A 13,180-nucleotide genomic window follows, 5' to 3' on the forward strand; every position below is an offset into this window, starting at 1 on the left:
ACAGTGGAGAATGATTTCTGTGTTGTGCAAGGTTCTCCAGCCCTTCGAACTTGCCACACGTGAAGTCAGTTCAGACACTGCCAGCTTGAGTCAGGTCATTCCCCTCATCAGGCTTTTGCAGAAGCAGCTGGAGAAAGTGAAGGAGGAGCTAAGATGGAGTGATTCCGCTCGGCATGTGGGACTTGTGGATGAAGCCCTTCATTTGCTTTGCCAGGATTCCAGGGTGGTCAATCTGTTGGAATCAGACCACTACATTTTGGCCACCGTGCTCAATCCTAGGTTTAAATCCTATGTGGTGTCTCTCTTTCTGGCCAACACAAGCCTGCAGAGGTGCAAAGACCTGCTGGTGGAAACACTGTCAGCTGAAGCGGAACGTGACACGTCAACAGCTCCTTCTTCATTTTCTCCCGCAACTGGGGTTGACAGGAAAAAACTTAGGTATCCTAAGCAACCCGCTGGCGGTGGTGCAGGGCAGGCAGGACCAAGTTTGGACATCTGGTCCGGACTGAAGGACCTGGCAACAATTTCTGACATATCTACTGTCACTGCATATGATACTGTCACCATTGACAGAATGGTGGAGGATTACATCGGTGACAGCATCCAAGTAGGCATGTCAGACAGTCCGTACCTGTACAGGCAGGAAAAAGAAGCAATTTGGAGGGCCCAGTACAAACTGGCTCTATTTTACCTGAGTTGCCCCCCCTCCAGTGTGTACTCCGAAAGAGTGTTTAGTGCAGCCGGGAACCTTGTCAGCGAAAGGCGTAGAGGTTGCTTCCACAAAGTGTGGAGAAGATGATGTTCATAAAAATGAATTATCAACTCTTCCAGGGAGACCAGCCTCCAGAACATACAGAGGGACCTGTGGTGGTGGTTTCCAGCAGGGGGCGAATTAATACTCTGTGAGGATGTACACAACACTGAAGAGGGTGAGGAATTGGTGGATGAGGAGGATGAGGGCGACATCTTGCCTCCGTAGAGCCAGTTTGTGTAGGGACAGATTAATTGCCAGCTTGTTTTGTGGGGGCCCAAACGAACCAATCATTTCAGCCACAGTCGTGTGGCAGACCCTGACGCTGAAATGATTGGTTTGTTAAAGTGTGCATGTCCTGTTTATACAACATAAGGGTGGGTGGGAGGGCCAAGGACAATTCCATCTTGCACCTCTTTTTTTTCTTTGCATTATGTACTGTTTGGGGCCTAGTTTTTCAAACTGCCATCCTGTCTGCCACTGCAGTGTCACTCCGAGATGGGCCACGTGTTTTTGCCACCCACTCGTGTCGCTTAGCATAGTCATCCAGCTACCTCGGTGCAACCTTTTGGACATAAAAACACTATTGTGAGTGTGAGGTGTTCAGATTAGACTGGAAATGAGTGGAAATTAAGGTTATTGAGGTTAATAATAGCATAGGAGCAGAAAAACCTACAAATTCTGTGATTTTAGCTGCTTTTATGCTTTTTTTCCAAAAAAATACCGATCCAAAACCCAGAACCCAAAACACGGAAGGGTGGTTTTGGCAAAACCAATCCAGATCCAAAACACGAAGAAAGATCCAGATCCAAAACCAAAACACGAAAAGTGGCCGGTGCACAACCCTAATATATATATAAATATATATATTAAAAAACCCCCATAAAAATCCTGCGTTTGCCCCTGGTATAACACGCACTGCGCTTGTGTTGCGATTATGCACAGAGAACCCATTCGCAAAGTGATTGACACACAGTCAGTGTTTGGGGGTGGTGATGGGGCTGGTCTTAAAATCACAGACGTGTCTTACCGTTTAAACGCCATTACATGGGTGTGCATAAACTAGTCACTGCAATCTCCTACGCAGCACAAGAGCTCTCCATGTGTCAGCAGAGCTGCCGAGTCTGCGGCTGGTCAGACCTTCTGCAAGGGCAACATAGCTGCTCAGTGTGCAACAATGTTACAGATATTTACGCAGGTAAGCGATGGAACACACAGATGAGAAGGCAGCAGTGGGTGTCCTTATGCTCGGGTGATCATTGAAACTATTAGCATATTGTCACAGCCAGTGGCATAACTAAGGGGGGTCGAGCAGGGTGCGTGCCCTAGGCGCCACCGGACCGGAGGCGCGGGCGGGCATCACCGGCCAGGGTCACTGTCGTCAGTGTAGTGCTGACCGGACTGAGTTTGTATAAGGGGCGCTACTGGGGACCTGCATAAGGGGGGCCACTACAGGGGGCACTGTATAAGGGGCATTGCATAAGGGTGTCACTAATGGTGGTCTGCATAGGGCAGACCACTACAGAGGGCACTGTATAAGGGGCACTGCATATGGGGGATCACTACTGGGGGCCTGTATAAGGGGAACTATTGGGGGGCTGCATAAGGCGGACCACTACTGGGGGTACTGTATAAGGGGCACTACTGGGGTCACTGTATAAAGGGAACTAATCGGAGGCTGCATAAGGGGGACCACTACTGAGGTACTGTATAAGGGGCACTACTGGGGTCACTGTATAAGGGGAACTAATTGGAGGCTGCATAAGGGGGACCACTACTGGAGGTACTGTATAAGGGCACTACTGGGGCCTGCATAAGGGGGACCACTACTGGGGGTACTGTATAAGGGCACTAGATGGAAAGAAATGTTCCCAGTGACAAGAAAGGGGTGTGTGTCATGTTGACACACCCCATTTTTCAGTGACCACACCCCTTGTGACCACACCCATCTTACGGTGCACGCACGTAAAGGGGGGGCTCCATTTTCCAATTTGCCCTTGGCTCCAAACACCCTTGTTACGCCATTGGTCACAGCTGATTTGCATACAAAACCGTAGCTGCGATCGCATTAGCGCCCATCTCTGAATAAGGCCCATTGTAAGGAAAATACCTTGTATATTACTGCTCAGATATAAGGGAGCTTTATAATCCCTTTCCCACTTGTGCAATAAAGTGGAGAATATATTAAAGATTGTTATATGCTATACACCTAGTGAGAGTTTTTAGAAATGAGTTTTAGAAGAGATGTTGCCCATAGCAACCAATCAGATTCTACTTGACATTTAACGAACATCTTCTAGAAGATAATAGCTAGAATCTGATTGGTTGCTATGGGCAACATCTCTTCTAAAACTCATTTCTAAAAACTCTCACTTTAGTAAATTTACCCCCTATAGCAGTGGTTCTCGTAACTCTGGCCCTGATTCAGAGCCGGACGCTCTGACAGAGCGCTCGCTCTGAATCAGGGCCGTCCGTCTTAGTTTTCAGAGCGGCCACCTGGCCGCTCGCATAGCTGTGTGTGACCACCCACAGCTATAGCTAGCGGCCAAAAAGATGGTCGCGATAGTCAAGACCATCGTGACCATCGGGCTTGCGACGAGACCCTTGCGGTAGGGTCACGTGGCCGCAAGCCCTGGAGTGCTTTTGGCTCTATAAGAGCCAAAAGCACTCCCACTGACATCACTTGTGATGTCAGTGGGGCCGGCCCCAGACTGTAGGCATTCCCATGGGAACGCCTCCGTCTGGGCAGCCACGCCCCCGGCACGCCCACCAAAGGGGGCGTGCTGTCACTCACCATCGACAGCACGTCCCCTTTGGTGTGAGACCCATAGCGACGGCTTGGCCGTCATTATTCGGGTCTCGCGCATGCGCACGACGGAGCCGCCTCTGTCGTGCGCATGCGCACTTGGCCAACATCAACCCGCTTGTGAGCACTCAGCGCTCACGAGCGGGTCTGAATTAGGCCCTCTGTCCTCAGGACCCCACCCAGGTCTCGTTTTCCAGTTCACCCAGCAGGTGCACAGGTGTAATCATTACCCGCTGACACATATTAAAAGATCCTCAGGTGGAGCTAATTATTTCACTTGTGATTCTGTGAGGACACCTGGAAAACATAAGGCCCCCCATACATCAGCAATTGATTGTGGCAATTCTGCAATTTGCAATCGATTGTGTATAAAAATCTGCAATGTATGGGCTTCACAGATCGCAGATTGCAACCAAAAAGTGAATGGAATTGTTTTATCAGATTGTCCAACATGTTGGATTTCACAGATGGATTGGGGCTGTAGATTGCTAGTGTATGGCCATGATCAGCAGATTTGCAGACCATTACTAGTAAAATGATGGGGCTTTCAAGATTGTCAGATCTGTGTTTGCTGCAATCGATCTGCAAATCACTGAAAAAGATCTGTAGTGTATGGGCGCAGATTGCTAGATTGGGAAATCCTAAGATCGGGCAATAAATCATCAACTTGTTCAATTGTGGTTTTCAGATTGCTGATGTATAGGGGCCTATACACTGTTTGGGGTCTTGAGGACCGAGTTTGAGAACCTGTGCCCTATAATAAGATACTAGATATACAGTATAGAAAACAAATGCCTCTTTACTGTATTTTATTTTTAACCACAATTTTTCTTGTTTTGCCCTAATCTATCCACTGTTTTTTATTAAATATATTTCATTTGCAGGAAAAAAAATTTCAAATGAATTAATAAAAGTAATGTTTTGAAAAACCAGTGGAGCTACATTACCTGCACTTTAAGGCGACCATTTAGAAATTTTATCAATTTGATCTAACATTGAACAAATTGTATATTAAATTAAATACTGTAAATAAATGTACAGTAAAAGTCTCAGAGTGCTCAACACACAATAGACCCCCCTAATGCATCTTCATTTTATTGTCCACGGGTCAACAAGTGCTGAACTGACCCTCGCTCTTATCTTCACATTCCTCACCATCTGGCCCTACAAGACTGTGTCTTGTCTTACCTACGCCCTGTGTACTTGTTCTTATATAGTCTGTCATTCTTTTGCTGTATGTTGTTAATAGATAGATCAGTTTACACTGTTTTGGACTGATGATATGTCATGTTACGCTGTTACTATGTATATTCCTTATACGGCACAGTGGACACTTTGCAGCGCTTTAAGAAATTAAAGCTGATACTTTTAATCAGAGATGAGCGTTTTGGTTTTGTCTCGGATCTTCTCACCAAGTTCAGATCTCAGAATGAGGCGGAACGAGGCAAAACATCATCTTATATGGACAAAACGTCATCTTACACAGACGTCTGTGCCTAGATGTCTATGAAAGATTACAGTTTGCCTTGTTCAGTGATCCGACCTTGGTGGGAAGATCCGAGCCAAAACCGAACCGCCTATCTCTACTTATACGTAATAATAAGGCTGACCACTAGGGGGAGCTCACATATGAAATAAATTATGCTGAAGGCATGGCAAACTCCTCACAGGGAACTCCCCTGGTGGCCAAAAACTGTCCCTGAAATTTTGAATATAATGAGTTATATTGACGAGGGAACTAATCTCTGCCAATGGAAAAATGATCACTGGCTATTGCGCTTGAGTATCTTACCCAACTGTCCTAACCCCTCATCTCCTGACTTTGTGGAGCCACTCACAGTGGGAAATACAGAAGGAAATGGGCACAAAGTCCTTTGCTTCATCATCTCCTCATAAGAAGTATGACCAAGGAGCCTCAGATCTAGCCTAAGTTTCCCAAAGTGGGAACCAGGGAAGGAATAAGTACTAATGGCCATGAGGACAGTGCTGGAGTGGGCACTTTGGTTCCTGTTTGTCTGTCACCCTGAAAAGGTATTAATGAAATCTACCATCCCCTGTTTCCCTCAATACTCCATGGGAAGCTGTCAAGTTTTTGCTCTGCTGAACTGTATGCCTGCCATAGTAAGGTGAGACCAGGGCTTTATCAGTGACAAAATGAGGTCAACTAGGAATTAGCTGGTCCACTACTAGCTGTCGTACTTAATCCCTGTTTTCAATATTGTATACAACATATTTAACCTACTCTGAAAAAATGTCTAGAGGACTCAACGTTTGAGGAGTCTCCATGGACTGTAGGGATAGAAGGTCACCCTCTAGCACAGTTACTTTGTAATGGGTGAGGTGGGGGACAAAATGAAGCATTTCTTGTCCCTGACCCCTTCTCATAGTGGTGTTCTGTGGGGGAGGGTAACGGACCTAATGATGACAAAAAATGACCCTACTCTATCCCTTCCAGGAACTCTCATATAAGTGAAAAATATAAAATTGGCAATTGTGGGACACAATATGGCTGTTTTGCTTTTTATTAAGTAATATTTTGATTTTAAATCAAGTTTCTGAAATGAACACGAATATGTTCCTAGGTATGTATTTGTATCCACTTATCAAAGCTTGGCGGTAATGAGGCTATAAACAAGTTACATGAAGGGACACATTTTACAGTGTCGGTACTGTTATTTACCATGGCACATTTTGTCGGTCAGCAAATATTCTGACAGGTTGTCTAACTTAAACCAAAATATACATAGGCAAATGCAGGGGGGGTTTCCTTCTGCCTGGAAACCCCCCTCCTCAGCACACAGCATGACCACAATAGAAATAGTAATATAATAGAATGTTACTAGAGCTGCATATTCTTCTCAGTATCACAAATTAAATGATTAGCACCACCTGTGGATCTTTTAAAATGTGTCAGCTAGTAATAAATATACACCTGTGCACCAACTAGGAGATGTGGAAAACATGTACGGCTAGGGGCGCACCAATAGAGTTAATTATTAATACTGTATAATACTGTACTGTATAATAATACACTATCCAACAGATAAGGAGACCAATATGTACATATATATGTCCAGGGCAGTGCTAGGTTCTTCTGCCGCTCCCCCAGACTCCCAGACTTGCTCCAATGCTCTGGAATGATGCCCACATCTGAAGAAAAACATTCTGCTCAGACAGGATGGACCTACTGCCAAATCTAATGGCTTACTGTGATCGCTGGTCCTGTATATGCTGGAATTATGACACACAATACACTTTGTATGGTGCATATTAAAGCTGGATAAGTGGTCATTATGCCCTCTTCATGGACTGGTCACACTCACTCTAATATCAGGCATTTGGAAACACCCCTCTAGGAATCCTGCGTTTGCCACTGATATAGAAATAAAATAAAAAATATGTATTTTTTTGTGATTTAAGATATAGACAATCCACTCAACAGTGAAAGTACCATCCCGCATCACAGAAGTTGGGTTCAGCCACAGAGACGTCAGAAGGAATGCAAGCTTTGTGGCAAGGTAACAACAATACCTAGTTTTATTCTTTCATATTCTGAATGTATAGGATGGGAATAGTCACCATCCAACATATCGCACCAGAAGGTCTTCACAAAAACTAACAGCAGATTCATCAACTGTGGAATGTTTCATGAAGTATTACAAACAAGTATTTTAAAAGTTTACATTTTATAGAATGTTTTGTATACAATAATTAATAAATGATACCAGTGTCACCATTTGTGAATCCATTAGGTAACTTTCCCCAACTCCTGCAGGTATTTACACCCTTATTAAAAAAGAAAGTAAAATCAAGTCTCCCAGGTGTTATAGCACCTGCTGGCTGTAATTGTCTATTGACATAACTGCAGTCACACAGTGACAGTATAATAATGAGCCATCAGGCTAGTCTGCAGGAAGTAAGGAACCTATAATATACCTGCCAACATGACCCTCTCCAGGAGGGACACAATGCTCTGGTCCTGGACTTCCCTGGTAATTTATGATTGGTGGAGGCTCCAGGGGTGGGGCTGCAGTACAGTCCAATATTCAAATAGGGCAGTCACACCAACTGCCAGTGAGTCCCAGCCAGTGATGTTTGGCAGTGTGTGAAATGACAGTAGGTGACTCCCCTATTAGAATTTTGAACTGCGCTGCAGCCCCACCTCTTACCAGAGAAGTCCAGGATCAGAGCATTGTGTGCAGGGGTGTACCTATAATGGGTGCAGGGTGTGCGGGGCACACTGGCACATGGGTCCAGGGTGGCCCACACCGCACACCCTGCACCAATAGGTAATTATACTTACCTCTCCGCCGATTCCCGAAGTGCTGCTCCATAGAGCGCCGGACCGGCACTGTAGAGTATCAAACACTCACTGGGAAAATGGCGGCCATTTTGCGGGTGATCTGCGCATGCGCAGAAAAGATGTCCCCGGGAAAGTAGGCACAGGCGCCATTTTCCCGGAGACCCGCATTTGCACTGTAGATTCTGGCATGAAGCCAGGATCTACAGTGCTCAGTGCCGCTGAGCCGCCGTCAGAGAGGAGGGGGCCCAAACGGAGGCTGCACACGTGCCCCCGCCTCTCTTAAAACACCCCTGATTGCGTCCCTCCTGGAGAGGGTCTTGTTGAGAGGTATGCTATAGTAATATAAGAGAGACTGCATGCCCATATTTCCAGGAAGCATGTCTTTTTACTGGCAAATGGCATTTACAACTTCCTACATAAAGCTGGCCAGGACCGGGGTTTAAGGGCGCTGGTAATATATAGTTAGTTTGTGTTGTCACAAAATGCCCCTTAGATGGCCCCTTTGAAGGGACATGACTTGTGGATAATGAAAATGATGACAGCTGCCGGAAATTCACCAAATGCATCCTAGACACATCCAGTTTTGCAAATGTAGTAAAACTACAGTAATAGCCTGGTTACCTAATTCTAATTCTAAAGTGATAAACTGGAGAGTGATGAACGACCAGCCAATAAGGTCCTAACTGTAATTTTTCAAAGACAGCATGTAACATGACAGTTGGGAGCTGATTGGCTGGTGGTTTATCTCTCTCCAGTTTATCACTTTTCAGAGCTTAGTACATCAAGACAGTTCTCAGGTCTAGCTAGCCTCATCTGATTGGAGGTTTGCACATTCACCTCTGAAGCTGATAGGCGCTTTCTTCATTGGTTGTGTATCATGTGATTTGTCTAAATATTTGTATTATAACTACTGCATTATAGGGGTATTTTGTTTAAAGCAAACCTAATTGCAAAACAATTTTTCGCTGCCAAAACAAATGTTAAAAAACTTTGCTTGTGCTTATGGATTTGTTGGGTATGACTGTACCTGAGTGTATGTCTGATGTAAACCTGGAGCAAAGGGTGTACATACTTTATTTTTAAATGTGGAATTTTAGAGCTTAAAGTTTGGATACATATATGGTCAATTCAGCATCACACCCATTGTGTTTATTTACTTTTTTTCCAATTAAATGATTGTTTCATTAATTAATTAATTAAATTATTATCTTAGGCCCCTGATGATGATGATTATGTTGTTATTCCTTTCATAAATGGGAAAACATACAGGTAAGACAAGTTAATAAAACTAATAAGTTATATAAACTCTATAAACTAAAAATAATAAGAAATTAAATAAAAATGTATACATGTACACAAACATATATAAAGTAAATCCACAAGGTGTTAGTACACAAATATTGTTCATCATCATTAAGTTGCAATATGTGGTTAGAGTTAGGCATCAGGTTATATTGTGTTATATTTTTAGTGTTTATGTTCTATAGTACAGCAGTTTTTGGCATATCTGGTAAAATACAGGTTAGGGTTTGTTTTAAAGGTTAGTTGACTTTAGCCTCCCACGGGATGTAGTCAGGAAGCCGACGATCTAAATGCTGACCGCCGGCTTCTCGACTGTCAAATCCCGGCAAGGTACTAATGGCAGGTGTCGAAAACACGACGCCTGTCATTAGACCTACGCCGGGAACCCGACACCCGGCATACTGAACGAAGGTAAGCCGTGCGCGGACAGCTACGGGGGGGGGGTTAGGTGTTAGGCACTCCCCGGGAGACTTAGGTTTAGGCTGCGGGAACGGGGGGCTTAGGCTTAGGCCGGCGGTAATACATACTTGCATCATCATTTAGTTTTGATGAAGGCCACGTAAAGTTGTCCATGAGAAAAACAGTCTCCACTAAGGTCACGTTGAGCCACGTTAAGCGTCTGTCCCTGTGCCTTATTTGTTGTCAGACTCTTATCGGAAATTGGACTTGTTTGAAATTAATGAATAGTTTTCCACATAAAATGAAATACAGTAGGAACGGTAAAAATAGGGAAAAACTTTTTGCACCAGTAAACAGGGCTTATTGTACATAAATTTTTCTGGAGATACCAGATAATATATATCGATCTTTACATGGTAAAATATAAAGTCCATCGTTGTGATATATCTTTAATGGTTTAGGCAGCGTAAGCCAAGAAAGTGCTCGGACATCTGTTTTTTCATTGACTTGCTTCACTAAAACCGTCACTGCTCGCTCACCCGTCATACATTAATGTGTCATACACCTAAATCTTCCTACACAAATAATCTATAGAATAGCGAAAACTGCATCAAAATCCGTCCAGTGGTTCTTGAGAATAGCTGAACAGGCAGGCAGAGGCCTACCAGGGACTTTATTTTATACTATGTATAGATATGTGCTATTATCATGAAACATAAAAAAATACATAAATGTATGACCCAAAGTGGGTGCTATTATCATGAGCGTTAGAACCACTAAAACAGAGATGCCTCGGTATGGCTTGGTGGTTACCATATTTTTGCAAATATACTGAGAGCTCTGCATTGCTATTTATACTATTTACAGATGTATCCAAGCTCATCTTTGCCACCTATGCGGCAAACATGCAAATGCATTGCGGCATGTGATTTGTCGTGCATGTGTACACTACAATATGCCAGGCCGCAACAGCATTTGCACTATGCCATCCTGTGGATCGCGGGTGAGAAACAGACGCACATGCCCATTCAAGGGTGCACCACTAGCGCCATGTGTGTCATGATAAGTTGCAGTGACAGAAATGATGAGCAAGGACACATCTGTAGGATGAGAATCTCATTTTTTCTTGTTCAGAATAACCCCTTCCTTACAAGCAACTGCCATTCTGTTTATTACTGTCTCCTTTTGTAATATTAATAAATATAAGTGTCACCTATTTTATTATTAATAAATATTGGTGCTTCCTGTTATTTTATTATTAATAAGTATTAGTGTATCCTACTATATTATTAATAATTATTGGTTCCTTCTGTTATATTTATGAATAAATATTGGTGCCTCTTGTTATATAATTAATACATTTGGTGCCTTCTGTTATATTATTTGTAATTATTGGTTCCTCCTGTTATATTTATGAATAAATATTGGTGCCTCTTGTTATATAATTAATACATTTGGTGCCTTCTGTTATATTATTTATAAATATTGGTTCCTCCTGATATATTATTAATTAATGTTGTTGCCTCCTATTATATTATTACTAAATATTGGTTCCATCTCTTATCCAATTAATAAATATTAGTGTCTCCTGTTATATTATTAATAAATATGTGTCTCCAGTGCCTTCTATTATATCATGAATAAATATTGGTGGCTCCTATTATATTATTAATAAATATTAGTTGTCTCCTGTTATATTATTGATAAATATTAGTGTCTTCTATTATATTGTAAATAAATATTGGTGGCAACATTATATTATTAGTAAATACTGTTATATTTTTTTACCAAATATTGGTGCCTCCTATTATTTTATTAATAAATATTAGTTGTCTCCTATTATATTATGAATTCAAATTGATGCCTTCTATTATATTATTAATAAATATTGGTGCCTCCTGTTATATTATTAATACATATTTATGCCCTCTGTTATTTTTTAAATAAATATTGGTGCCTCCTATTATATCAATTAAAATATTAGTGTCTCCTGTTATATTATTAATAAATATTTGTATCTCTTATTTATATTATTAACGCATTTTAGTGTCTCATATTATATTATTAAAAATAAATATTGCTTCCTCCTCTTACATTAATGGTTCCTACTGTTATATTATTAATACATATTGGTACCCCTTGTAATATGATTCATAAAGATTGATGCCCCCCAAAATGTATTAAAAATTATTGTGCTAATAAATAATTGTCTACCTTTAGTTCTAAATATTTTTATCATTAATTTTTCAATACTATTTGCATCTCTGATTGCACTTTAAATTATTGACATGAGTTAAGTCTATGTCATAGATGATCAGCTAATCAAGAGAGTTCTCTAAGTTTTACAGCCATCAGAAAATGTTGGTTTCCTTTAACCCGAAAAGCAGTTTGAGCTAGCCTACAGTACATTTGATTTATGAAACCCAAAAGTGCTGTACACCACCGGCAATTTGAAAATCAACCTTCTAAATAGTAAATTCAACCATTTGAAGGTGAAAACTGCAGATGATCTGCCCAAACCGATGCTTAGTAAATTTCCTCCTTAGACTTTTTGCAAGCATGCGAGCCATAGCGACAAATGTGGAAAGCGTTTACTGGATGAACATGTTCAAATATTTTGTATTGATTATATGATTATAGCCATGATCTTTTATCTAATATATAAAATTGATGGGTCTGTTTTTTTGTTTGTGTGTCCACTTATGCATTCGGACACCCCTGCACCTATTGAGATAAAACCAATGTGATGTCATCAAGTTGAATCCTGGTCAGGTTTAAGGCAGGGTTAGGGTTCCAGTTGGACCTCCTGTTGGTGTCCGCTGGGCAGAACTTTGACCTGGGGTGCCTGTTCTGAGCCTTCCACTGGGTGGATTTTTACAACAACTTGACAGAGAGGTAACTTTGGATCCCAGAATACATACTAGGGGATTGAGATCCCAGTTGGACCTCCTGTTAGTGTACACTGTGCAGATCTTTGACCTGAGAAGCCTGTTCAGAGCCTCCACTGGATGGATTTAGACAAAAACTTCACAGAGTGGTAACAATCAATCACAGAAGATGTACTAGGGGGTTAAGGTCCCAGTCAGACCTCCCATTGGTGTATGCTGGGTAGAACTTTGACCCAGGGATACTGGGCAGAACTTTGATCCGGGGGGCCTTTTCTGGGCCTTCCACTAGATGGATTTGGATAAAAACTTCACAGAGGGTTGGCAATTAGTCTGGGATGCTTAATGGAGTGGTTGGGGTACAGGTCGGACCTCACAGTGGAGTGCGCTAGGCAGACCTTTGACCAAGGCAGCCTGTTCTGGGCTTTCCACTGGATGGATTTGGATTACATCACATAATAAAACATAATAAAACTTAATAACTTGACTTCAACTCCCCTATTTTGATACCTACCTACTATGATGCTGGCATGCTGACCAGAATCTTAGATTGGTCCAGGCTAGGTTCTACTAAGCAATGGGTGATTATTGAGGGATCCTTCTTACAACCCCCTTAACTGCTTTGCCCTGGCTGGAAAGTTTGTTTAGTGTTTCTCTTCCAACCCTGAGTCCTACTCTCACGGTATAGAAGTGAGTTAGGGGTTTTGATTCTGTCTCGTCTTTTCATTCCCCTT

General features: G+C 42.3%; 1 protein-coding gene across 4 annotated transcripts in view; it reads left to right on the top strand.

The window, feature by feature from the left end:
- LOC148476927 (uncharacterized) overlaps positions 1-13,180 on the top strand; it is a 160,754-nt gene that overhangs the window by 46,167 nt on the left and 101,407 nt on the right. For all 4 annotated transcript variants that reach the window (XM_088457511.1, XM_088457513.1, XM_088457512.1 and 1 more), the window contains exons 11-12: positions 6,978-7,075; positions 9,074-9,129. In XM_088457511.1, the coding sequence (XP_088313637.1) occupies positions 6,978-7,075; positions 9,074-9,129 (154 nt within the window). The remainder of the gene's footprint in view (positions 1-6,977; positions 7,076-9,073; positions 9,130-13,180) is intronic.

Source organism: Taudactylus pleione, unplaced genomic scaffold (genome assembly GCF_031769625.1).
Source record: "Taudactylus pleione unplaced genomic scaffold, aTauple2 ptg000762l, whole genome shotgun sequence".
Lineage (NCBI taxonomy): Eukaryota > Metazoa > Chordata > Amphibia > Anura > Myobatrachidae > Taudactylus > Taudactylus pleione.